General features: G+C 46.1%; 1 protein-coding gene across 3 annotated transcripts in view; it reads left to right on the top strand.

The window, feature by feature from the left end:
* Positions 1–26248, top strand: part of tp73 (tumor protein p73) — a 66770-nt gene that overhangs the window by 37119 nt on the left and 3403 nt on the right. Inside the window, exons 2-8 of one of the 3 annotated variants that reach the window (XM_070860464.1) lie at positions 11432–11618; positions 14535–14650; positions 16949–17058; positions 17758–17900; positions 18493–18581; positions 22616–22740; positions 23656–23801. In XM_070860464.1, the coding sequence (XP_070716565.1) occupies positions 11432–11618; positions 14535–14650; positions 16949–17058; positions 17758–17900; positions 18493–18581; positions 22616–22740; positions 23656–23801 (916 nt within the window). Of the gene's footprint in view, positions 1–11431; positions 11619–14534; positions 14651–16948; positions 17059–17757; positions 17901–18492; positions 18582–22615; positions 22745–23655; positions 23802–26248 lie in introns of all 3 variants that reach the window. The other 2 variants (XM_070860463.1, XM_070860465.1) reach the window with 2 other exon arrangements.

Here is a 26248-nt window from a genome sequence, read left to right as displayed (position 1 = left end):
CTGTTATGCAATTAAAATGTACAACAACTGCACCATCATATAAAGCAATGTAATATTCTGAAAATTAAATCTTCTTCAACCCATCACATATCTAGAATTTCACATCAACCGTTTCTGTTGACGGATTGGAAAAAAGAATGAAGAGAAAGTCTTGGATGTATACAATGCTTTTTATAACCACAGGACATCCCAAAGTGTTTTACAGCCAATGAAGTACTTATGAAATGTCGTCACTGTTGTATTGTAGGAAACGGGGCAGCCAATTTGCGCACAGCAAGCTTCCACAAACATCAATGTGATAATGACCAGATAATCTGGGTTTTTTTGTGATATTGATTGAGCGATAAATATTGGCCAGGACACCAGAGATAACTCCCCAACTCTTCTTCAAAATAGTGCCATGAGATTTTTTACGTCCCCCTGAAAGGGCAGACGGACTCTCTGACAATGCAGCATTCCCCCAGTACTGCACTGTAGTGTCAGCCTAGATTTTTGTGCTCAAGTCTCATGGAGCAGAACTTCTGACTCAGACACAAGGTGTCACCAACTGAACCACAGCTGACACTGATTTAATCATGGATTCTCCCATCCTTTCTTGATTGTGTTGACTTCTTGTTAATAAACATTTAAAATAATCTACTAGATGAAATAGTGGTCAAAGAAAGTGGGGGTGTACAATTTGTAGTTGAAATGCTGGAGGGATGATGAGTCAAGTACCCTCTTCTAAACTTGATTTTGTCGTGTTCTGAAACACTTTGTCCAGGTGACCACTCAACCTATATAAACACAGGCCGGCTGTTCAAATGTGAGGTCATTGCAGCTAATCCCAATCCTGTCCTCGTTCAATGTTCACATACACTTTCCAGCAGGAGTCACTGGACGGTGATCAGGATCAAAGAACCCATCTACAGCCCGGGGCACTAAGGCCAATTCTAGCACCCCATACCTCTGCTCTTGTTCAGATCAGCTAACTCAGCACAGTGACATTGGTTTGATCACAGATCACCTGTGCGGGGAGTTTACATAACCAAATCTCCAAATAGCAGTCTGTGATTGAAAGACGGTCGCAATTTATAGCCTGTTAAATACTATCATTTAATTCCATTAATCTACATGTCTGTACAAATACCGCTGAAGAGTCAGGAAACCATATGCTCCAGGTGGAGTCCTGGGTTTTTCTCCAGTAAGTCATGCCGAAGCACGTCAGCGATAATGTGAAGACCTCCACGCACGCCGACTGTTCTATCCACAAGTGAAAATAAAATATGGGGGGTTTGATTTCAAAGTGGAGGATACTGTTTGGATTTCAAAGACCAGTGTCTGGACACAACAAAGCGATTTTCTCCACCACTGACGTGACCAAACTTGTTTGGCTTGGTTCATTGTTACATTAAAATAGTTTTGCAGTGAGTAGATATTTGGGATCCTGGTAAATGGGATTTGTATCTTTTTTTAAACCAACAGAGCTGTACTTAGAAATTTATCAGGGGACCGACTTTCGTCGCTGTCCTGCCCGCAGCTGCTGAGGTCCTGCTGGAAATGGTCATTTTCTGCCGTCAAGGTTCCGCCCGGCGGGAACTTGGCATGGAAGGGTTCCGCCCACGTCACATAGTCCTGCCCGCCCATGCCGGATGACTGTAAACGGCCATTTTGATGCTATTTCCTGGCCTCCCGTCGACCTGCCGCCCGCCAGAAGGACCGCTCTAGAAAAGCAGGTCTGAACTGGGCGGCAGTGGGCCAGCACTCACAGATCGGGTGGGAGGGAGGGAGAGAGAGGTGGAGTGCAATGGGGCAGCTCTGGCACATCGGCTGGGAGGGAGGGAGACAGAGGTGGAGTGCAATGGGGCAGCTCTGGCACATCGGCTGGGAGGGAGGGAGACAGAGGTGGAGTGCAATGGGGCAGCTCTGGCACATCGGCTGGGAGAGAGTGCTGGTGGCCATCACATCACGGCAGCCAGTCGGATTCTGCACCATATCAGTGGGACTGCTAGAAAGAAGTTAGGGCAATGTTGCATTACTTTATTGCTGATGGTGAAGTTTAAATTGGATGTCATAAAACCGACTGAAATATCTCTAAGCTAATGGGGCCTTTTTTGTTGCACCTTGTTGAAGGTCCTTCATTGAGAAGGCCAATGGCGAAGGGAAAATTATTATGAGTGATTAAAAAGTGTTCAGCATCTCACATTTTGTACATCCAAGCTGATTCGTTAATTGTCTCGCACAATGTACTATAATGTAACTGATGACCATGTCATCTCAGGGATGGCACTACTCCATGTTTGGCCTCGCAAAAAGAGGGTTGAAGTGCAAGCCTTAAGGTCTGCCCTGCAACTTGGTAAACTAAAGTAATTGAATGGCAGCCTTCCTGCATTGCTCATCCTTCATTGTTGTCTTGTGATGGACTGATGACGGGACCCATTGTACACTGTAGTCAGATGTGGATGGAAAGATATTCCTGATGAAGCAGATGAGCTGAGGGATAGATGTGTGTTTCGCGCAGCGCACCACATGGCGCTAAAATGACACACGCACAAACAGAGGGTCAACAATGTGAGTGTATTTACAAGTGCACAATGACAAATGTTACATAACATTATGACATATACATACATTTACACGAGGAGGCAAAACCCACCCCTCTACCCAGCACTACCACCTCTCTTTACCCCCCTCTTGCAGCGATGCCCGAGTTCCTCTTCCTCCCCACACGACGGAATGGCCCTCCCCTGCTCCTCACTGCTTCTGGTTGAGGAGGTTGTGCAGGAGGGCAATGGGATGTGTGCAGACGTGTGCGTATCGGTGAGAACGTAGGGCGCGGGACTGAAGGCGCTGGATCTCCTGCTCCTCCGCATCCGTCTGCCTTTAGACTGTGGGTCGGGGGCTTGCACCACGCGTGCAGAAGCCATCTCCTGCCTTATAGCCTCAACGCTTTCTGTTGTGCGCTCCAACACTGTGGGGAGGCGCTGCATCCTTTGATCATGCTGCTGGGTGAATGTGGCGATGCTGCCAGCTATCCCAGCCATGGTCTGCAGCATCTCGTGACCTACCTCCACACCGGTGGTTGATAGCTGCACCATTAGAGCGAGCCGTGATGCATGTGCAAATGGTTGCTCGCTGCTGCTGGGTGGTGGGGCCTTGCTTCCCTTTGAGCCACGGCCTCTGTGCTTGCTTGAGCTTGCTTCAGTTGAATCTGTTGGAAATCCCAGGAAATCTGAGCCCGATGCCGAGGTTCTGTGGACACTTGGCTGACATGGCAGGAGGCTGATGTCAGCTGCTTCCGGCTACTCCAGGTGAAGGGGCACAAGTATGGGCTCTTCTCCCTCCCCTCTCTCCTGTTCTTCCTGACCCTGGGTGGCAGAAGTGGGAGCGGTGGACATGGGTGATGTGGGCTTGGGGTGCAGGAAGGATCCGGTGTCCTCGGGTGTGGAGAACGTCGGGGTGGGAGATGCTGGGGTGTGAAGGTCAGAGGTCGATGGTCTCTCCAGATCCGTGGTGTCCGACTTCGCATTTGCAAGTAGAGGACAACATTTCAGTCTGTAGGGGGAAGGGGATGGTGGTGGTGGTGAAAGTGAGTTGTGAGCCGTTCCATCTCACATTATGCCAGCAAGGAGTTCCATCTCTACATGTCCACACCAATAATGGGCGACAAAGTGTGTGTTCAACCACGAGTGCCTTAACATTGCACGTACTTTCATGCCATGAGCGTCGCTTACACCAGAGATGAGTGTAGCCTTACCCTGTGGTAGCACCGGATTTGCATAAACGTTTGTAGTTGGAATGCGGCAAGGACCCACTAATGCCAATGCAAGCTCCTCCCGCCTGGTCAATTCCACCACATCTTCTGAGCCCCCTCTGGTCACACTCAGGCTTGCTTGTTTGCTCCTTGTTTTCTTTGCACAAAGAAACGTTGCAGCCTTTACCCCCTTTGCTCATGCCCTCTACACACACCCTCCCACCCACACACACACACACACACACACACACACACATCTGGAGCACAACCTTTTTGGCCTTGGACAGGAGGGGTCGAATAAATTTGTGCTCACTTTAGCTGCTGCCACCAAATCGTTCCAACGTTTGCGGCATTGGTCCCCATCATGCTCCACATTGCCCATTGCACAGACCATCTGACTTATGTCCATCCAAAGACATCGATATTGGGCTGGTAGAGGCTTGCCACGCCCATCTCGGTTGAGTTTACTGTACCAGCGCTCCACCTCTGTCATTAGTTCCTCCAACTCCTGCTCATTGAACCATGGAGCTCTGGGCCTGATTTTGCCAGTCTTCATTGACGCTTTCTGCCCACTCATCCTTTATGATGAGAGGGATGCTGCTTAAGAGTCTGGGTATAAATTTGTCACACTGCCCCCTCTGCAACTCAGACTGCCCCCTCTCCAATGCCACCTCTGCTCTCTGACCTCTGACCTCCTCCTCTCTCCTCTCTCCTCTCTCCTCTCTCCTCTCTCCTCTCTCCTCTCTCCTCTCTCCTCTCTCTTCTGTTTCCTCTCCCCTCGCAGGTGCAATTAAGTGCTCTCCTTTTATAGCATGAGCACTTCCTCAATTAGCCTGCAAGGATCACAAAAGGACTACAGGTCCCATCAACAAAACTACAAAATCCCGAGCATGCGCAGTGGAAGCCCTCCGAAAATACCCGAGTGGAGAGGCCTCCACCTGACGCACTCTAATGACGTTTGCCGCCGAGTCCCGCCCCCGCACGCCGATTGCCGCTCCCGCTGCTGCCTACACAACGCCGACGAAATCGGCTCCCGACAGGACCAACGGCAACAGGCGCCAAAAACAGACCTCCCGCCCGGTGGCCAGCGAGAAATGGGCGGCCACCAAAGTCCCCCCCAGATGTTCTAGTGCAGTGCACTCAGCTGAATTAAAATCTAGACTCCAAATTCAAAACTCTTTCACTGGTTCTGTTGGCGAAAGTTGATGTGGCACTGAGACATACAGAGCAGAATTCCTGGTTTTGCTGAATTATTAATCTCAGGTGTTTAGCTGTACGGTTGCCACAAATATATGAGGTAGGTAGGGAGAAAGATGAGCCAGGACACCCAGTCACCAGTTAGTGATCCTGTTGGAAAGCATACTTGTGTAGACATTAGATGAGGATATGATTGGGCTAGGCTCTCTCTCTGTGCCCTTTCCTCCTATGATTGAATGGAATGTTCAGTGCTGACTGTTCAGCACCATAAAGCAAGATCAGTTTTGTAAAGTACCAGAAAATGACTCACACCCCTGGCACTGTATCCCAGTAAATGAGTAAGGAGAAAAATTGCGCTGAAGGAAAAATAGTCCTATTACATAAACATTGCGAATTAGTTCAAAAGTAGACTCTACAATAAAGCTTTTTGAATTCATCTTTGTCACAGCCTTTTCAATGTTGCTGCAGTTCCATCTATTATAATATCAAAATCTCTAAACAAATTACATTTTCTTGTCAGGATGTGAATCAATAAATAACAGCATGTAATAAGCTTTACTTACGGGGGTTTCATAGAACAAGATCGCAAAAAGAAATCCTTGTGTCAAGAGAAGGTTTATTCACTGAGTGAATGTTAAACATCAGGGAAGATGAATTAAGTGTTCACATTACTGATGACTGGTGCTGAGTTGGTAGACAATCAAATGTCACAGTCATCTCAGGAAAGATGTTACTGGCTTTCAAGATACTTTCAGAAGCCTTCAAGATACAAGAGTAGAAAGTACAGTTGGCCCTTTACCCATACGACCTCTTCACACATTCGGACCAAATTCCTTTCCATACTGTTTTCACCTTTATTACTAACCTGGGTCTTGTTTATCATGTATTCAACTATCATTGTAACCCATGTATAAGCTGACCTAAGTTGTACACCTTGAGAACATTGACCACAAGGGGCGAACTTGTGGGAGACATTCCTAACCTGGACTTTCAGGTATAAAAGGGGAAGCTCCACCCACCTTCATCGCTTGAGGTCTTGGTAATAAAGGTAACTGGTCATAGAGTGACCTTCTCTCAAGTACGGGCCTCGTGTGCATTTATACTGTATAGTAAGGATATATTATTGGCGACGAGAAACTGGGATTTAAACCATGCGAGCATGGCCACTAGCAGCACAGAAGAGAGGTAATGTGTTGGTGATGATTGGGACGACTTTATTGAGGGACTACAGCAAAGTTTTGTCACTAAGGAATGGTTGGGACAGGATTCGGCCGACAAACGCAGGGCTCATCTCCTGACGGTTTGTGGATCCAGAACGTACTCCCTGATGAAGGACCTTCTAGCGCCAGAGAAGCCGGCGGACAAGACGTTCGAAGAGCTCAGTAAGTTGATCGGGGAACACCTTAAACCGGCAAGCAGCATGCACATGGCGAGACACCGGTTTTACACGCACCGGCGGCGAGAAGGACAAAGCGTTCCAGACTTCGTAGCAGATCTCCGGCGACTGGCGAGCCTATGTAAGTTCCCAGAAGCGTGCAGAGCGGAGATGCTGTGAGACTTTTTTATTGAGGACATCGGGCACGCTGGGGTTTTCAGGAAACTGATTGAGACCAAAGACTTGACCTTGGAAGCGGCGGCTCTGATAGCCCAGACATTTATCTCAGGGGAGGAAGAGACCAGAATGATGTATGACCAAAAATCTTGGCTCAAATGCAGCAAACGACCAGGGAGTTAACATTAATAATGCGGCACACAGTTCTCTAGGCAGACAAGGGCAATTGGACATGCCCCAGCATGTAGTCGAACCCAAAGGGGGAATTCAACAGAGACAATGGCTAGCTGAACGGCGATTCATGCCATCGCAATGGACAATGCGGCCAGTAATGGGGCCATCAACACCTGTTAATGGTGCGCTTAAGGACAGTTATGGAGACAGTCAGAGACGATCGACTGGCAATGGACCTTTTGTTTCCAACAACGGGGCCTCCAGCTCATGCTGGAGGTGTGGAGGCAAACACCCAGCCAGAGCTTGCAGGTATCAGCAATAAAAACTGCAGAAACTGCAACGTCAGCGGTCACTTGGCTCGTATGTGCAGGAAGCCTGCAGCCAGGTTGATGTACGAGGAGGAAGGGCCCGATGAAAGCCCTACGAGGCCAAATGAATACTGGGGGAAATCGCTGGAAGCTGAAGTTCAGCGAGTTCATGTGGAGCACGTATACAGTTCATATACCAGGACGCCACCGATAATGATGAAAGTGCTCCTCAATGGCATCCCAGCATTAATGGAGCTAGACACAGGGGCCAACCAGTGCCTGATGAGTATCAAACAGTTCGAAAGGTTGTGGGTGTCCAAGGCCAGGTGGCCAAAATTATTGCCGATTGACGCACAGCTACGGACATATACAAAGGTGATCATTCCGGTGCAAGGCAGCACCATGGTAGTCGTGACTCACAAAGATTCTGAGAACAGGTTGCCAATCTGGATTGTCCTGGGGGACAGTCCTGCACTACTGAGGAGGAGTTGGCTTGCTGTCATGAACTGGAAATGGGGTGATGTCAATGCAATTTCCTCTGTGGAGCGAGTATCATGCTCACAGGTCCTGGACAAATTTGACTCATTATTTCAACCCGGCATCGGCACTTTCATGGGGGCCCAGGTAGTGATTCACATAAACCCGGACACCAGGCCAGTACACCACAAGGCCAGAGCGGTACGTAATGCAGGAAAAGATAGAATGCGAATTGGACCGCCTGCTGAGGGAAGGCATCCTCTCGCCAGTTGAATTCAGTGACTGGGCGAGCCCGATCGTGCCGGTGCTCAAGGCGGATGGGTCGGTCAGGATATGTGGCGATTACAAGGCCACCATCAATCGGGTGTCACTCCAAGACCAGTACCCGCTACTGAGAGTGGAGGACCTCTTGGCGACACTATCCGGTGGCAAACTTTTTTCAAAATTGGACCTGACCTCAGCTTATATGACCCAGGAGCTGGCGAGTGAGTCGAAGAAGCTGACCACCATCATGACACACAAAGGGTTGTTTGAGTATAACAGATGTCCGTTCGGGATTCGTTCGGCCGCCGCGATCTTTCAGCGAAATATGGAAAGCCTCCTCAAGTCGATTCCAAGGACGGTGGTTTTTCAAAACGACATCCTCATCACGGGTCGCGATACTGAAGGACACCTCCACAACCTGGAGGCGGTGCTACGCAGACTGGACCGGGTAGGGCTGCGATTGAAAAAGGCGAGTGCATCTTCTTAGCTCCAGAGGTAGAATTCCTGGGGAGGTGGGTAGCAGCAGACGGAATCAGACCTAACTGCGCCCAAAATGGAAGCGATCCAGAGAGCACCCACACCCCATAACACGACGGAGCTGTGTTCGTTTCTGGGTCTCCTGAAGTATTTTGGTAACTTTCTTCCCAAATTGAGCATGCTGTTAGAGCTGCTACACATGCTCCTATGCAAAGGTCACGATTGGGTCTGGGGGGACAGCCAGGAAAGGGCTTTTGATGATAGAGCACGCAATTTGTTATGCTCCATCAAACTATTAACGTTATATGACCCGTGTAAGAAACTTGTTTTAACATGTGATGCGTCATCCTATGGAGTCGGGTGTATGTTGCAGCATGTGAATGCCAATGGTCAGTTACAGCCGGTAGCTTAGGCCTCCAGAAGTCTGTCCCAGGCAAGAATGGGCTACGGGATGGTAGAAAAGGAAATGCTAGCATGTGTATATGCAATAAAAAAAAATGCACCAGTACCTGTTTGGCAGGAAATTTGAGCTGGAGACAGATCACAAACCCCTAATGTCCCTTTTGGCCGACAACAAAGCCATAAATGCGAATGCATCAGCCCGCATACAGAGGTGGGCACTCACGTTAGCCGCCTATGACTACACAATTCGGCACAGACCGGGCCCTGAAAACTGCGCCGATGCACTCAACAGGCTCCCACTAGCCACCACTGAGGGGGCAACTGAGCATGATGCTGAGATGGTCATGGCTGTTGAAGCTTTCGAAAGCGAAGGCTCACCTGTGACAGCCCGTCAGATTAAAGTCTGGACAAATAAAGACCCGCGACTGTCTTTAGTTAAGAAATGTGTCCTGAATGGGGACTGGGCAGCCACGTACGGGGCATGCCCTGAGGAATTTAACCGTTTCATAGGCGCAAGGATGAACTCTCGATTCAGGCCGATTGCCTACTGTGGGGAGAACCGAGTAGTCATGCCCCAGATGGGCAGAGAAGTGTTTATCAGAGAACTTCACAATGAGCACCCGGGCATTGTCATGATGAAGGCAATTGCCAGGTCACACATTTGGTGGCCAGGGATAGATGCAGACCTGGAACTTTGTGTTCGCAGGTGCAACACGTGTGCTCAGCTGGGCAACGCATCCAGGGAAGCCCCCCTTAGCCCCTGGTCTTGGCCCGCCAAGCCATGGTCACGCATCCATGTGGACTACGCAGGTCCTTTCATGGGAAAAATGTTTGTGGTTGTAGTAGACGCCTACTCCAAATGGATTGAGTGTGCCATTTTAAATTCAAGCACATCCTCTGCCACGGTAGAAAGTCTACGGGCAATGTTCGCCGTCCATGGTCGACCGGATGTCTTGGTCAGTGACAATGGCCCGTGCTTCAAAAGCACTGAATTCCAGGATTTCATGGTAGGCAATGGAATCAACCATGTCAGAACGACACCATTCAAGCCGGCCTCAAACGGCCAGATGGAACGAGCAGTGCAGATAATCAAACAGGGGATGCTCAGAATCCAAGGGGGTTCCCAACAAAGCCGCTTATCACGCCTCCTCTTGGTCAATAGATCCCGACCACACTCGCTCACAGGGGTTCCACCCGCAGAGCTGCTAATGAAAAGGATGCTCAAAACCAGATTATCCCTTATACACCCTACTATGAAAGAAATTGTTGAGAGCAGGCGTCAGTCACAATGTGACTACTATGGCAGGAATGCGAGGGTGCGATGTATTGATGTCAATGATCCTGTTTTTATCCTTAATTACGCTGCAGGGTCCAAATGGCTTGCAGGCACTGATTGCCAAAGAGGGGAATAGAGTTTTAGTAGTTAAACTTACCAATGGACAAATCTGCCGCAGACACGTGGATCAAGCTAAAAGGAGGTTGAGCAACCCCATAGAAGAAGCAGAGGAAAAACACGACATAGAGTTTACTCCACCACAGGTGACTGAACACCGGAACCAAGTGGAGGAGAGCCCAGTCACTGTGGGCAATCCGGACAGGCCTGAGGCACCGCAAGCAGCAGACACTCAGGCCAGCACCCAACAACTGGAGCCCCAACTCAGGTGCTCCACAAGGGAGACTTAACCTGTGATCCCAATAAGACTTTGGGGGGAGGTGATGTCATGTATTCAACTATCATTGTAACCCATGTATAAGCTGACCTAAGTTGTACACCTTGAGAACATTGACCACAAGGAGTGCACTTGTGGGAGACACTCCTAACCTGGACTTTCAGGCATAAAGGGGGAAGCTCCATCCACCTTCATCACTTGTGGTCTTGGTAATAAAGGTAACTGGTCACAGAGTGACCTTCTCTCAAGTATGGGCCTCGTGTGCATTTGTACTGTATAGTAAGGATATATTATTGTTAAAATAGCACAGAGTAGAATTTGGTTGGAGCATGTTCAGGGTTTGTATGAGATCACCGACACATCATAACATCTACCCTACACTTACAGACAGACAGGTCTAAAGGGGCTGGAGAATGTGCTGGATCTTTGTTTCATCTCCGAGAAACTGAAAGTTTTTTTTTTATAAAGAGAAACCCAAGTGAAGGGCTGAGACATCAACAAAGTTGAAAAGTCGAAGGGAAGGTATATCAGGAAGCAGTTAGATAAGGCCAAACATTTTTTTTTTAAACCTGTAGATTGTAGGAAGAAGGGGAATCTGAAAGAAGGCAAGGAGTTCCACTGTATTGAGATCCTGAGGAAAAATAAGTTGAAGTAGGAGTCGTAAATGTGCCGGGAGCAGGAAGAGTGTGTGAAGGTCTTGTCTTTCTGCTGGAGGTTGGGTATGTGCTGGATCAGTGATCTTTCATCTCTGGGTTTTGGGCTCAAATCCAGCTCACACTATCTGAGAGAATGGCTGCATCAGTGTGTTAGAACAAAGAGGCTGAGGTTACCAGGGGCTTCTCCATCTGCATTACTTGGTGATCTACATGAGTTTGAGTTCCTTTAGGAACCATGTTCATCACAAGCACCTCAAGTTTGCATCTCCCAGATCATAAGCCTATATGGCAGAGAAACTCTATGCTCCAACCAACTCTTACTGCTCTACTTCCCAAATTGCTGTAAGTTTATCTATTAAATCTGTGCTTCCTGGTCCCGTTATCCTCTGCCGTCTAACCACACTTCACCTGATGACTACACTTGGTCTTGACTGACCATGGGAGTGTGACTAGTAAGGAATGATAAAGAAATTCATGCATATTTTAATGAATGCTTTACTGTGTGTTATTTTATTTTATAGTATTCTCCACTGCTGAAGAAACTTTACTGTCAGATTGCAAAGACATGTCCAATCCAGGTGAAACTGACCTCTCCACCACCTCCAGGCAGCGTGGTGCGTGCAATGCCAGTCTACAAAAAGGCTGAGCACGTGACCGAAGTGGTGAAACGCTGCCCCAATCACGAGCTTGGCAGAGATTTCAACGATGGTAAGTGGATATTCCCAATTTGCAGTGTAATCCCTCTCCCAACGTACCTACTCGGTACCCTTAGACAGCCCGTGAAGTGAGAATGGGTTCGGGTAGAACTTGTTTTTAACTTAGCGCTACACTGACAGAATCAGAAAATGTAGACTACAGTTTTTCTATCTTTCAGTCTGTTTTTCTATCCTAAGAGCACTGATCCACTGGGGAATCATTCCACATTAACCACTCACTTCTGTTTCGGGTAGAGTCAATGAACCCTCATTTCCAGTGGAGAGTCACACTTGGAGGGATTCAGGTCGGAGAGTCAGCATTATACTACTGTAGCTCTATCTCTGACATGTGCTGCATTCAGCATGAGAACACAAGATTGCTGAATTTATCCTTCTTCCTTAGTATTGTACCTTCACTTGCCTGGTCATCGGACAAGCTAGTTTCTTTCATTCAGTCATCTCTATTTGAAAAATAAAATGACTGAATGCCTGTAAATGTGGGGGGAAGAACCATTGGTTGAATGTCCCAGTAAAGTGATGGCCCATTCTGTGCTGTCAGAAAGATTCCAGGAATTTGGTTAAGTGAGCGTCACATAGCTACGCCGAATGACAGGCATGCCAGTTGTTACATATCTACCCTCCTCCAGTGAGTGCCTGACATAGCCATACACTGTGCCAAGTCCTTTAAACTACCTTTGCTGCTAGTGAGAGTGTTGGGGACGCGCTCCAGTTTCTCACACAATGTCGGGGTCTTAAGAAGCCAAACATGACTCTGAAATAATAATTAAATAGAATAGAACTTGCCTCAGATTGACGTTGACTTGAGGCCAGGACTGTCTGCTCAGTGATGCCGCTGAGACACAACAGCATCAATAATCTTGCAGAAAAGCAGCTAATTCATTTATTAATTGGTTGTTTATTTTATTAGTTGATAAATTTATCATGTATTTTCCACTTTAGGAGTCTCCCTATGAGGATGGGCTGGATCCATGTTAGCTATAAGCAATTCCACCTCCACTCCATTACCAATTATTAACCCCCTCCCATGCTCCAAATGGTGCTGTGGCCACATTGCAACATCCCTTCCCCAGTATCGAAAAGTCCCTTGTACTCGTATTGCAACCCTCCCTTCCTATCTGTGATGTAATCTGCCTACCTAACAGGCAAAAGCACTCCCTGCCCTACCCAAACTATGATGCAAACCAAGAATACCTTTAACTATCCGTATTCTTCGTTGCTGTATTCAACCACATTGTGCGAAGAAAGAACTTGAACCAAAATAAACCTGAAGAATTGAAAACAAAGAGCAGAACAAGAAAAATGCAGCAACAACAACAGAGGGATTTGGTATTTTTCTCCCCAACAACCTCTCCATCTCCCTGTCCATGTTACCCTTTGTCCGCTGAGAGGGCAAGCAGGCAAGCTGCTCCTTGACCTGTTCCAAAAGCAACTGCTCAGAGATGCAACCTGGGCATGGCTCTTCCTCTGATTTACCATCCCTACCTGCTGGGAAGTGCCTGGGTGTTTGCTCAGCACCTCACCCCAGCAGCATAGCCAGAATCGGTAACTCCGCGTACATGAGATTGTAGTCACAACCCTATGGGTTCAATATGCCAAAGTGTCTTAATCGCTTTATCCCCAGCAGTGGACATGATGCACTTGCCAAGTTTTCCAAATTCAGTTGTGTTGACTGGTACACCCAAAGGCTTTGCAAATGTATCTTTTATACACCAGTCAACATACAAGGTGCCAAAATCAGCCAGTCAGTATGTAAATCGCTTAGCATCAGGTACAGTTCCAAACCTGCATTAAAGTATGGCTATTTGCCATCAGCTGCCATGCTCAGTCGTGAAGTTTCAACCATTTATCATGCCCACATATCAGCCACCTGTAGGTAAGGTCTTGTTGCGATTGCCATCGAGATTATTCCTGCCAGGCAGATCATGCTGAGGTTAGTAAACAGTTGTAATACGAATAAGTCAGCTCATTTGTACTACAGCTGTTTATTAAGTTCTGCAAGATCTGTTTGGCAGCACTGTTATTATAGAAATATTCTCCAATCTCATAGTCTTTTCACGCTTTGCATCACCAGACAGTGTAGTTTTGATCCTCCCTCCTCACTCCTTTCCACACACCGGTGATCCAGACATCGGTGAAAAATTAATTATTCTGTTGTGCTGCCCCATTTACGTAATAAACTTCCTGGGATCCCCCAGGTTGGTAACAGCCCGGTGTGAGACAGACCAGAAAAATCGCAGGTTCAATCCTCAGTCTGTGCTGATATCAACCATGACAGTGGTGGGGGATGCTACAATTGGCCTGTGTGTTCCTGGATTAGTGAGGGGAAAAATCAGCCAGAGTTCCCCGTCCCAATTACTATTCACTATTCGCCCAGACTCCTACTGGGTGAGGACAGGAACGTGCTCCGGTGTGACTGTGATGCACCTCCACAGCTGAATAACCGGCCAGCCATATCTATCTAGGCACATACATGCAGAATGGCCACTCGGGTGAGACAGATGAAGGCAGGATGGCATTTATGGATCTGTACCCCAACATGAGGTGAGCATGGGAAAGTTGATCTGTACCCCAACATGAGGGGAGAACGGAAGACATTTGGAGGAGGGGGAAAAAGACATTTAGTGAATTGAAGCCTGTAATCCTGCCTCAGATGGCAAACATCTGACTTCTGAACCCTCGACTGGGTTAGTGTGTTATCGTTCAGTCAGACCTTCATTACTCTTACTCTGTATTTATTCATTTTTCATTACAGATAAATAATAAAATGGAGTAAATTATACATTTGGGAAATGTAATCATTTCACTGTTGGGTCCATGTGCTTCCTGATGGGTGAATCCTCACTGGACTCTGATTATTCAGCTGTGTCCTGGTCGTATTTTATAGCCTGTGTCATTGCCATCCTTTCAGGCCAGTCTGCTCCAGCGAGCCACCTGATCAGGGTGGAAGGAAACAACCTTGCCCAGTACGTTGACGACGGCGTCACTGGACGGCAGAGCGTAATCGTGCCATTCGAGCCCCCACAGGTACATTGCAACCATGCGTCTTTAATTCTTGCTTTTGTCTCCAAACAAGGTAGAATTAGACTGAATCATCCCTTAATCCATTGAGGAGGAAAGATATGATTCTACCCAATGTCTACAAATAAAAAGGTTCAGCTCATCCCGAGATCATTGCATACTGCAATTTGTTCACAAGTAGGATGGACCCATGATCAGGAGCACTGCAGAGTAACAGCGTTTTTTACTGCTTTTGGAGAATAATTTAAACAGGTGGCACAGGTGGATCAGGCCCATCAGTTAGTTATACTGTCCAGTCAGCATTCAGTTGCAGTTTAATAGTTGAACTATAACGATTTTGACAATGTGAGAAATCATGGCGAGACATGCATGGTATTGTAGAAATAACTATGTTCTGGATTAGTAAAGTTACCATGAGCTGAATTCTGGATCCCAAATCAAGAGGCCATGTTTTGTAGACCAAAGTGCCTGCAATGGCAGACTGCTAAGGTTATACTGACATCTAGTGTCAGATATGGAATGATTATTGCAGGAAACTAAGTGCCCAATATTCCTGTCGTCGTTTAATTTTAGAAAAGATTTAGACGAGCAAAAGTGTGCTCGAAAAAACAGGAATTTCAACCTTAAGGAGCATTATGGATACCAGGTGATTTTGGCAGTTCTTTTAGTTATGAATAATATGCTTAGTGTTAAATCCTGTACATTATATATTGAGTCAAAGCTGTCAGTTCAAAATATATGGTAGAAAGGATAGAAAATGCTGGAAACACACATAGGGTAGATCAGCATTTGAAAGGAAAAGAGATTAACATTTCAGGAGTGTTGGAGGAGGATATCAATCTACTGGTCAGGTGGGCAGAGCAGTGGCAACTGGAATTTAATTCAGAGAAGTGTGAGGTGATGCACTTTGGGAGGGCTAATAAGGAAAGGGTATACACATTAAGCAGTAGGCCACTTAATAGTGTAGATGAACAAAGGGACCTTGGAGTGCTTGTCCACAGATCCCTGAAAGTAGCAGGCCAGGTGGATAAGGTAGTTAAGAAGCCATACGGAATGCTTGCCTTTATTGGCCGAGGCATAGAATATAAGAGCAGGGAGGTTATGCTTGAATTGTATAATACTTTGGTTAGGCCACAGCTGGAGTACTGCGTGCAGTTCTGGTCACCATATAATAGGAAAGACGTAATTGCACTAGAGAGGGTGCAGAGGAGATTTACTAGGATGCTGCCTGGAATGGAGAACCTTAGTTATGAGGACAGATTGGATAGTCTGGGTTTGTTCTCATTGGAACAGAGGAGGTTGAGGGGCCAGGACATAGTGGATAGTAAGGGCCTATTTCCATTGGTGGCGGGGTCTCTTATGAGGGGGCATAGTTTTAAGGTGGGTGGTGGAAGGTTTAGAGGGGATTTGACGGGGGGGGCTTCTTTACGCAGCGGGTTGTGGGGATCTGGAACTCGGTACCTGGAAGAGTGGTGGATGCAGAAACTCTCACTACTTTTAAGAGATGGTTGGATGGGCACTTAAAGTGCCGTAACCTGCAGGGTTACAGACCTAGAGCTGGTAATTGGGATTAGACTGGATGACCTTTTGTTGGCCGATGCAATATTAATGGTAAGTACTGCAGGGAATCGAATACGGCCAGGTAATCTCCTGGACTAGCTTCCTTCACCTGGATGGGTCGGGGAGGAATTTTCTCAGATTTTTCCTCCCTAAGTTGGCCTGGGTTTTTAATCAGGTTTTTGCCTCTCCCAGGAGATCACATGGCTCCGGTTGGGGTGGAGTGTAGAATGTTTCAGTATAAGGGGTGTCGCAGTTGTGGGAGGCGGACTGGTTGGGCTGGGTGCTCTTTGTCTTTCCGTCATTGTTTATAGGTTTATAGGTTTATACGTAACCTTCAGGGCTGCTGACCAAGGGCCGTGTGGCTCTTTGTCGGCCGGCGTGGACATGATGGGCCAAAATGGCCTCCTTCTGCGCTGTAAATTTCTATGTTTCTATGTTCTTTCACTGTGTTACATTGAAAAACTTCAGTGCAAGGGCTATTGTGAAGGACACCACTTAGGTTTAGAAGAGAAGATGAGGTAAATTTAGAAGCAGTTGTTGGGTGACACCAAGCTTATAGCTTTTAGGAGGTAGGGAGGTGAGGAATTCCACAGCTTTGAGATTGTTGGTAAGAGAGAGTTGGGATGAAGATGTGAGATGAGTCTTATAATTGTCATTGTACATATTTATACTGAAATGCTGTGTATTGATTCATTTATTGGTATTGCTTTATTTATTGATTAATGATTCCTCTGGTTTGAGCAGGTAGGAACAGAGTTCACTACAATTCTCTACAACTTCATGTGTAACAGTAGCTGTGTGGGCGGAATGAATCGACGGCCCATCCTCATGATCATCACCTTGGAAACAAGAGAGTGAGTATCTGTGCTCAATAGAATGTTGCATTACAATCATTATCACAGTGCCGCTCAACCCCAAGTTACTTAGTCATTTAGAAAAGGCACAAAATTTCATAGTACATGGACTGGAGAGAGAGCATGACATTCAGACTAACTGTATCGACATTTAGAACTTACTCCAATCTATCCTGCTTCACTCTACTAATCCACTGTACCAATCTATATTCTCACTCCCATCCTGGCTGACCAATGTTTGTTTGTTCCTTGTCCCCCAATGGATCATATTTAAAATCTTTATCTACAAAGTCCTCCGTGGCCTGGTTCCATGCTGCCTCAACAGCCTCTCAAGCATGTCCTTTCCCATGTGTCCTCCGGTCTATTCCTGCCTCCCATGCAGCCCTCCCACCTCCCCCCCCCCCCCTCCACCCCACTCCTTTGCTCCACCTTCAGCTGCCTTTCCCCTACTCTCAGGAACTCTCTGCCAAAACCTCGTCACCTCCCTCCCCAAGTTAAAAGCCTTCTCAAACACATCACCTCTCCTGGCCCTCCCACAAAGATACAGTACCTGCTCCATTTTTCCTCTGTGAAGTGCTTTGGGATGTTTTTCTACAGTAAAGGCGCTACACAGATACTTGGGGGTTGTTGGGGCTGATGGTGATGGTGACGATAATGTAATTCCCTCACCCAATGAACCTCTTCTGTCATCCTCTTCAGTGGTCAGGTTCTTGGACGTCGGTCATTTGAAGGTCGTATCTGTGCTTGCCCAGGAAGAGATCGGAAAGCAGATGAGGATCATTACCGTGAGCAGCAAGCCATCAACGAGAGTGCAGCGAAAAACGGAAATGGTAACAAACGCAGTAAGTCTGCCGGTCTGGCCACAGGGGTGAAGGGGTCATTAACATTTGAATTAGATGTGGCAGTATGGTACCCTCTGATGTTACCGTCTGCTTGTCGTCCCCCGTTGGCCTCCCAGTCTACATCATTCACTGTCTGAGAGGCCAACCTGTTCTCAGTTCTCTGCTTTAGTCACTGTGAATCTTGTCATCGTCCACACCAGCTGGAAGGTGGCTTGTCTATTTACCTATTTACTTGTCAGTGGGGGCACAGCCTCTGCACACAGAGACACGCCTGAGGTGGCCAACTCAGCAGAGATAGGAATTCCACGGCTACGAGGTTCCCCACGTTAGTGCACAAAGGCTGTACATTACCATGCCATTATATTCTTTTTATTCACTTGAACAAAATTCTAAGTTACTGTAAGAAAAAAAAAATGGAAATATAATTTCAAACTGCTGTGTGGTATAAACCCAGTACAGCCTGTATGCTGGACAATCTGGCCTGGAATAAACTACATAATTTGAAATTAGATATTTTAGGAAAGGTTATAAGACATATAATCAGCGCACAACTGTGAAATATGACTAGATGCCCCTGCCCTCTGTGTTTCAGCCTTCAAACAGACACCACCGGGAGTCCAGGGGCCCACTGCAGGCATCAAAAAGAGAAGGCATGGAGACGAGGAGTTCTTCTATGTACCTGTGAGTATTTACATAATTTCTTTAGCCATCTAAGTATTGTGTCATGTTGCCTACATATTTTCTTTTTTTTTCTCACCAATTTTCTCTGCTCCTCTCCAGAAGGCTAGCCGCTGACTACTTTTTCGAAGGACAGCATGCTCTCTCACTTAAATAGCCCGATGACATTTGCTGGGACAGGTGGGCACACATTTACTGGGTAGGCTAGGGTGCCATCAGTTCTCCAGTCCCTCACCCAGGTGGCCACTCTTCTTGTGTGAGTGTAGGCAAGAATAGTTGGCAGATTATTTAATCCAATCCTGTCCTCGCCCAACATCCACATGTGCGCACTTTCTGAATCTAATCAGTAGGAGCAGTAAGTCTGGCTGATTATTCCACTTCCCATCCCAGCAGCACTGTGGTCAGTTGTTGCACCTCTACCAGCCAGACCAGGTGACTCATTTCCTTTCTTTCCTTTTCAATTTATTTGCATTCATCAACAACAGCTTGCATTTGTATAGCACCCTTAACATAATATAAATGTTCCAAAAATAAGCAGAAAGAAAATGAATGCTGCACTGACAGGAGCGAGATTAGGAGGGCTTACAGAAATCCTGGTCCCGAGGCAGGTTGATAGGAGGAGATACAGTGCCCTTTAGAGGGGAAGCTCCAGAGAGTAGAACCGAGGTGGCTGCTACCAGTAGTTGGCTAAATGGTAGGGAGGAGAAATCAGTGTTGGGCAATGGGGTGCAACCCACACCCCAAAATTAAAAAATATATATCTTTTTAATAAATGTTTGTGCTAATCAAAGTGAAGAAAACAGCCATGGACGACAAGAGGTAATGGACTGCATAAAACTAAAAGAAAATCATACAAAAATGCCAAAAAAAAGCACAGATCCTGACGAATGGGAAAGGTACAAAGAACAGCAAAGGGTCACAAAACAGATAGTCAGAGCTACATAAAGGGAGTATGAAAAGAAACTTGCAGGGGCTATCAAAATCAACTCGGAGAATTTTTACAATTTTATTAGGAGAAAGAGCCAAATTGGCCCCTTAAAAACTGAAAGCAGTGATATTGTCAATAAAAATAAGGAAATGGTGGACATGTTGAATAATTACTTTGCGTCAGTATTTACAGAACGGGAAAAGAATAGTATGCCAGAAATCCAAAGGAAACTAATATTAAATCAGGAACAGGGAATAAAATTAACATAATTAAAATAACAATAATGAAGAAAATAATGGTATGAAAGAGTGACAAATCCCCAGGGCCAGATGGCTTTCATCTCAGGGTTTTAAAGGAAGTAGGTGAGCACATTGCAGATGCCCTAACTATAATATTCCAAAGTTCTCTTGATTCAGGAACCGTTCCTTAAGATTGGAAAATTGCACATGTCACTTCGCTATTTAAGAATGGCGAAAGAGGGAAACCAAGAAATTATAGACCAGTTCGCCTAACATCTGTTGTCGGGAAGTTGCTAAATGCTATAATTAAGGATAGGGTGACCGAACACCTCAAAAATTTTCAGTTGATCAGAGAGAGCCATCATGGATTTGTGAAAGGTAGGTCATGTCTGACAAACCTGAATGAATTTTTTGAGGAGGTGACTAAATTAGTGCACAGGAGAATGTCTATGGATGTTATTTATAAGGACTGTTAACTAAGGTAGAAGCCCACGGAATTGAGGGCAGATTATTGACCTGGTAAGGAAATTGGCTGAGTAGCAGGAGAGAAACAGTAGGGATAATGGGTAAGTACTCAAATTGGCAGGATGTGACTAGTGGTATCCTGCAGGGATCTGTGGGGGCCTCAACTATTCACAGTATTTATTGACGACTTAGAAAGTCATATATCCAAATTTGCCAATGCCACAAAGATAGTCGGCATTGTAGGCAATGTAGATGAAAGCATAAAATGGCAAAAGAATATCGACAAATTAAGTGAATGGGCAAAACCGTGGCAAATGGATTTCAATGTAGGCAAATTTGAGGTCATCCACTTTGGGCCTAAAAAGGATAGAGCACGGTACTTTCTAAATGGTGAAAAGCTAAAGGTCCAAAGAGACAGGGTTCAGATACGTAGATCATAGTTCATTTGACATGAACAGATACAGAAAATAATTAAAAGGCTAATGGAATGCTGGCTTTATATCTAGAGGACTAGAATACAAGGGAGTAGAAGTTATGTTGCAGCTATACAGAACCCTGGTTAGACCGCACCTGGAGTACTGTGAGCAGGTCTCGGCACCAGAAGGATATATTGGCCTTGGACCGTGTAGGTTTACCAAAATGATACCCGGACTTCAAGGGTTAAGTTACAAGGAGAGATTACACAAATGAGGGTGGTAGTCCCTAGAATATAGAAGGTTAAGGGGTGATCTGATCGAAGTTTTCAAGATATTAAGGGAGAGAAAATATTTCCGCTGGTTGGGATTTCTAGGACGAGGGGGCATAGTCTAAAAATTATAGCCAGAACTTTCAGGAGTGAAATTAGGAAACACTTCTACACACAAAAGATGGTAGAAGTTTGGAACTGTCTTCTGCAAAAAATTGATAACTTTTTGTTAACTAAAGGCATTAAGGAATATGGGCCAAAGACAGGTATATGGAGTTAGGTCACAGATCAGCCATCATCTCATTGAATGGCAGAACAGGCTCGAGAAGCTCAGTGGCCTACTCCTGTTCCTATATTCTTAAGAATGTTAGTAAAAAGAAAGACTTGCATTTATATAGCGCCTTTTACAATCTCAGAACTTCCAAAAGTATTTTACAGCCGTTGAAGTACTTTTGAAGTGTAGTCACTGTTGTAATGTAGGATAATCTGCATCCAATTTGCACACAGCAAAGTCCCACAAACAGCAATATGATAATGACCAGATAATCTGTTTTAGTGATGTTAGTTGAAGGATAAATATTGACCAAGGGAGAATTCCCCTGCTCTTCAAAAAGTGCCATGGGATCTTTTACATCCATCTGAGAGAGCAGACGGAGTCTCAGTTTAATGACATCCAAAAGGCAGCACCTCTGACAGCACAGCACTCCCTTAACACTGCACTGGTGTGTGTCAGCCTAGATTTATTGTGCTCAGGTTCCTGGTGTGGGACCTGAACCCACCACCTTCTGATTCAGAGGCAAGAGTGCTATCAACTGAGCCACAGCTGACACCAAGTGTTGAGCAAAGGCACATTTTCCAATTTTGAACGTCCAGTGTCAGCATCAAGCATTCTCAGGTCAGGTATAGCATGGGTTTGTTGCAGAATAAAACTTTATCTGCTCTGCCCCAACAACATGCCTTATCCCCAACCTCAGCAGAGCATCCCTACTGCATTAGCTTGCCATTTCTATTTCCCACACCTGCTATTGTCAAGGCTTCACTGATTGAGATTACCAGTTAAGTGCCAATTAGCGCACCAGTATAAAATGTGTTTGCACAATGAGCCCACAACTGTTACTAGGGAATCAGAGACATAGCTTAGTCATGGAAAAGGACTCTGAGTAAATCACATGCCAATCACCTTGGGAAAACTATACGCCTCGTTGTGACTGCTATCTTTCTGCTCTAGTTACTTGGTGGCGCGAATTCACATTCTAGAATTTTATGCCGCAACAGAAATCCAGTTTTTGTGCGGTTTTTCAAACCATTCAAAAATGGATCAAAGTGCAATGGGCTCCAAAGGCCACCAACTCTCTTATAGCTTCTCTTCAATGGTTCCCTCGCTGCAACTAAACCAAAAAGGTGCCAGGTTCAATCCCCACTCTGAGTTAGTTGATCTCGGCCTTGGCAGCAGTAAGGGTGCTACAAATGGCCCTGGGCTACAGAGGGGAAACGGTTCTCACTTCTTCTTATCCAGTGATTTCCTGCTGGAAACTGTGCATGCTTAGACATCCAGTTTACCTGCCAATGCTGTCTGGCCAATGGTCGCTTGGGCGAGATATCGGAAGGGAGAAAATTGGAGGAAAACGACAGAAAACTAAACCTTTTTATTAAAAAAAACACCAATTATTCTAAGTGCTGTAGTAGGGATATGTGTGATGGTCTCAATATCTCTCCACAGGTACGAGGACGAGAAAACTTTGAAATCCTCATGAAGATCAAGGAGAGCCTGGAGCTGATGGAATTAGTACCACAGCAGCTTATCGACTCGTACCGGCAGCAGCAACAGCAACTGCTACAGCGCCAGTCAGTACCTACACTCTTAACGTCCTTTTGCTTACTGTTACTCCTGTACTTTCTAAAATTTCCCACTCCCCCTTCATTTTCATTCTTTGACATTCTCTCCACACCCTACAGTCTCTTTCAGTGAAGAATATGCATCAGCAAGAGACAGACTCCTGCCCAACTTTGATGTCCAGGCAACAGAACCCATTCTTGGTGTGAGGCAAGACTGCTTGTTAGTTTTTCCTCACCCAAAACCAAAAAACCCACAGGATTGTGAAAGGCTCGATATAATTACTCATAGGATCACTCCTCCTCATTCCTGTCAGTAATTGCAGAATAACCAAACCCAAACTGAACCATAAGAGCAGTCAAGGATGAGAAAGGGGCACATTTACATGCCGCACACCCAGCCAAGTTACAATGGCAGAACGAGAGCAGCTCCGAGGAAATTGCCCGCCATTAGTTCCTCCATTCCTCTGGCCACCACTGGCTCTTGCCGGGTTGTGGTTCCACAAGCATTCACAGCCCTGTAGATCCTTGCCCAAGTGGCCATTCTTCATGTGTGAGTGTAAGCAGGTTATCCAACTGTGGAGAGTGTCGCAACCAAGCCTGATCCTGACCTCACCTGACATTTTCACACACTCACTTCCTAATAGGCGCCACGGATAGCCTTCAGGACAGGCAACCCTGGCAGGTTTGTATCTCATCTCTGACCCTGGGTTGCTCAGAGTCAGCTTACTTAGCACAACCCGATGTCTGAACCTGGTGCCTGCCCATTCTGTGCAGCTCAGTGCCAGCAAACCCTTTGTATAATTTTACTGAGCATTCATGTAATAAAAGTCAGGGAAGGTTTCACCTTCTGTGTAGTACTTGGAATGAATTTTCTTTCCAAATACTGCAAACCATTCTAAATTATTTTTATTTTCTTTTGAGCAGACAGCAGGCTTCATCGTCCTATGGTGCAGTGATACCTCCCACAAACAAGGTACCCAACATGATGAACAAACTGCCCTCTGTCAACCAACTGGTGGGACAGCCTTCCCAGCACAGCCCGAGTACCTCAGCCAACCTTGGACACATGGGTTAGTAAGCACAGGCGCTATCTGTATCTGTGGATTTTTTTGTCTTGTTTGGCGCAGGCACACGTGTCAACCTCAAGCATTACTTGGAAATTGAATATTTCTCCTCTTCTGTCCCTTCAGTCTTAGAGTTTGCCCTGTGTTACCCCAACAATGTGCTTCAACTAAAACTCTGCACATCAGCCCTAGCTACAGTGTTGTCTGTGTAATCTTTGTGTTGTCACATTTTGGTTAATTTTATTAAGACACCCAAGTAAAGGAGCCATGGCTTAAAGAGTAGGAGATAAAACAACATAAATCAAGAAGTAAGCTCTGATTAAGATTCCCAATTCTGAGATCCTGGGAATTAATGACCAGCATCCCATCTCCCTTGCCACCTCCTATGGCTTCTATATTATCTTGGTATCAATCACTGATGAAATCATCTCCAACTTTTTCCTTATATCACTCAACACCTACATCCCCCTATCCCCTTTCTACCCGACTACATTCTGCATCTGCTCCTGGAAAAAGCTCTCCCTTAAGTCACTTACAACTGCACTTACAAACTCCCAAACACCTAGGCTTTAGCCCTGCATTCAAAACAATACTTCTACAGTCATCAACCTGCTCAACCACTCCCTTACCATTGATGTCTTTATTCCCGGTAAAAAAATTTAATCTCTCCCATCCCGATCTTTCCCTCTGGTATGATCCCCTTCTTCACTCCTTCAAGACTAAGGGAAGCAAACTAGAGCATATCTGGCACACAACTACTTTAGCCATTCATCACAGGATCTGGCTGGCACATCAAACACTATCGGGCCTCATTCTCCCTTGCCAAAACTGCCCACTACTCCAGGATCATCCTGGAGAGAAATGATAACACCCCGCTTTTTTTCTCTGCTACAAACCGTCTCCTTAAACCTGTCTCCCTGCTCCCTGCACCATCATCATCAATGACAAATGCAAGGAGTTCATGGACTTATATATTCAAAAAGGAGTTAGATGTAGTCCTTACTACTAAGGGGATCAAGGGGTATGGCAAGAAAGCAGGAATGGGGTACTGAAGTTGCATGTTCAGCCATGAACTCATTGAATGGCGGTGCAGGCTAGAAGGGCCGAATGGCCTACTCCTGCACCTATTTTCTATGTTTCTATGTTTCTATGACTTCTTTGTCATTAAGATTGAGACCATCCATGTAGCTGCCTCTGTCACATTTCCTCCCTTCCCCTTGCCCATCAATCTTAACCTCCTGGCAGGATTCTCACTGCCCTATCCTTGATCCCACATCTTTCTTCTCTCCTATCTACCCTCATGTCCTCCTGGCTTAGTTTGTTCATGAGATCCACCTCCTGTTCTCTTGACCCCCCTATTCCCACGAAACCACTGACTACTGACTACTTTGCTTCCATTCCTGGCCTCCAAGCTAGCTGACATTGTAAAGGGTTCTATCTGCTCAATTGCTGTTCCCCATTCCTTTCAAAACCGCCATCAACACCTTCCTCCCCAAAATACCCACCCATGACCTCTCTGCCTTTGCAAACTACCACCCCATCTGCAAGCACCTGTTCCTCTCCAGTCCTCCATATGTTATCGCCTCCTTAATCCGTAACCATCTTTCCCACAATTCCATGTTTGAATCTCTCCAATCAGGTTTCCATCCCTGCCACAGCCCTAACCAAAGTCACAAATTATATCCTCTATGACTGTGACTATGGTACATTATCTGTCCTTGTCCTCCTCGACCACTCTACATCCTTTGACACGGTCAACTATACCATCCTCCTTTAATGCCTTTATTCCATTGTCTAGCTCAGTGGGACTGTCCTCACTTGGTTCCACTCTTACTTATCAAATCATAACCATCTCCAACAATGGTTTCTCTTTCCGTCTCCACATCGTTACCTCTGGAGTCCCCCAAGGATCCATTCTGGGCCTCTTCCTCGTCTACATATTTCCCCCTAGGTGTTGACAGCCAGCTGCACCTCTCCATCACCTGTCTTGACACCTTCACTGCCTCTATGTTGTCAGACTGCTTGTCTGACATCCAGTCTTGGGTGAGCTTCAATTTCCTCCAGTTAAGCATTGAGAAGCCATCATCTTCGGTCCTCACCACAAACTGTACCCTTGCCACTGATCCCATTCCCCTCCCTAGCTGCTGTCTCAGGCTGAGTCAGAATGTTTGTAACCTCGGCATCCTATTCAACCTCAATCTGAGCTTCCAACCCCACTGCAGAAACGGGGAGGAAGAAGAGAGTATGACATGAGGCATTTGGAACTTAAATGAAGCAAAAAGGAAAATAAGGAAGAGCAAAGTTTTATTAATAAAATATAGGAAAGATTGAGAGAGAGAGAACCATTCAGTGAGGAGCCCCTTTCAAAACTTGACCTTTTCACTTGGTGTACAATAAGGACCTAGCACAAGAGGAGTGTTTCCTCAACCTTGTGCTCCCAGTGTGAGCAGCAT

Source organism: Pristiophorus japonicus, chromosome 18 (genome assembly GCF_044704955.1).
Source record: "Pristiophorus japonicus isolate sPriJap1 chromosome 18, sPriJap1.hap1, whole genome shotgun sequence".
Classification (NCBI taxonomy): Eukaryota; Metazoa; Chordata; class Chondrichthyes; family Pristiophoridae; genus Pristiophorus; species Pristiophorus japonicus.
The sequence above is the reverse complement of the archived record's forward strand: the minus strand, read 5'-3'. Positions and strand labels throughout refer to the sequence as shown.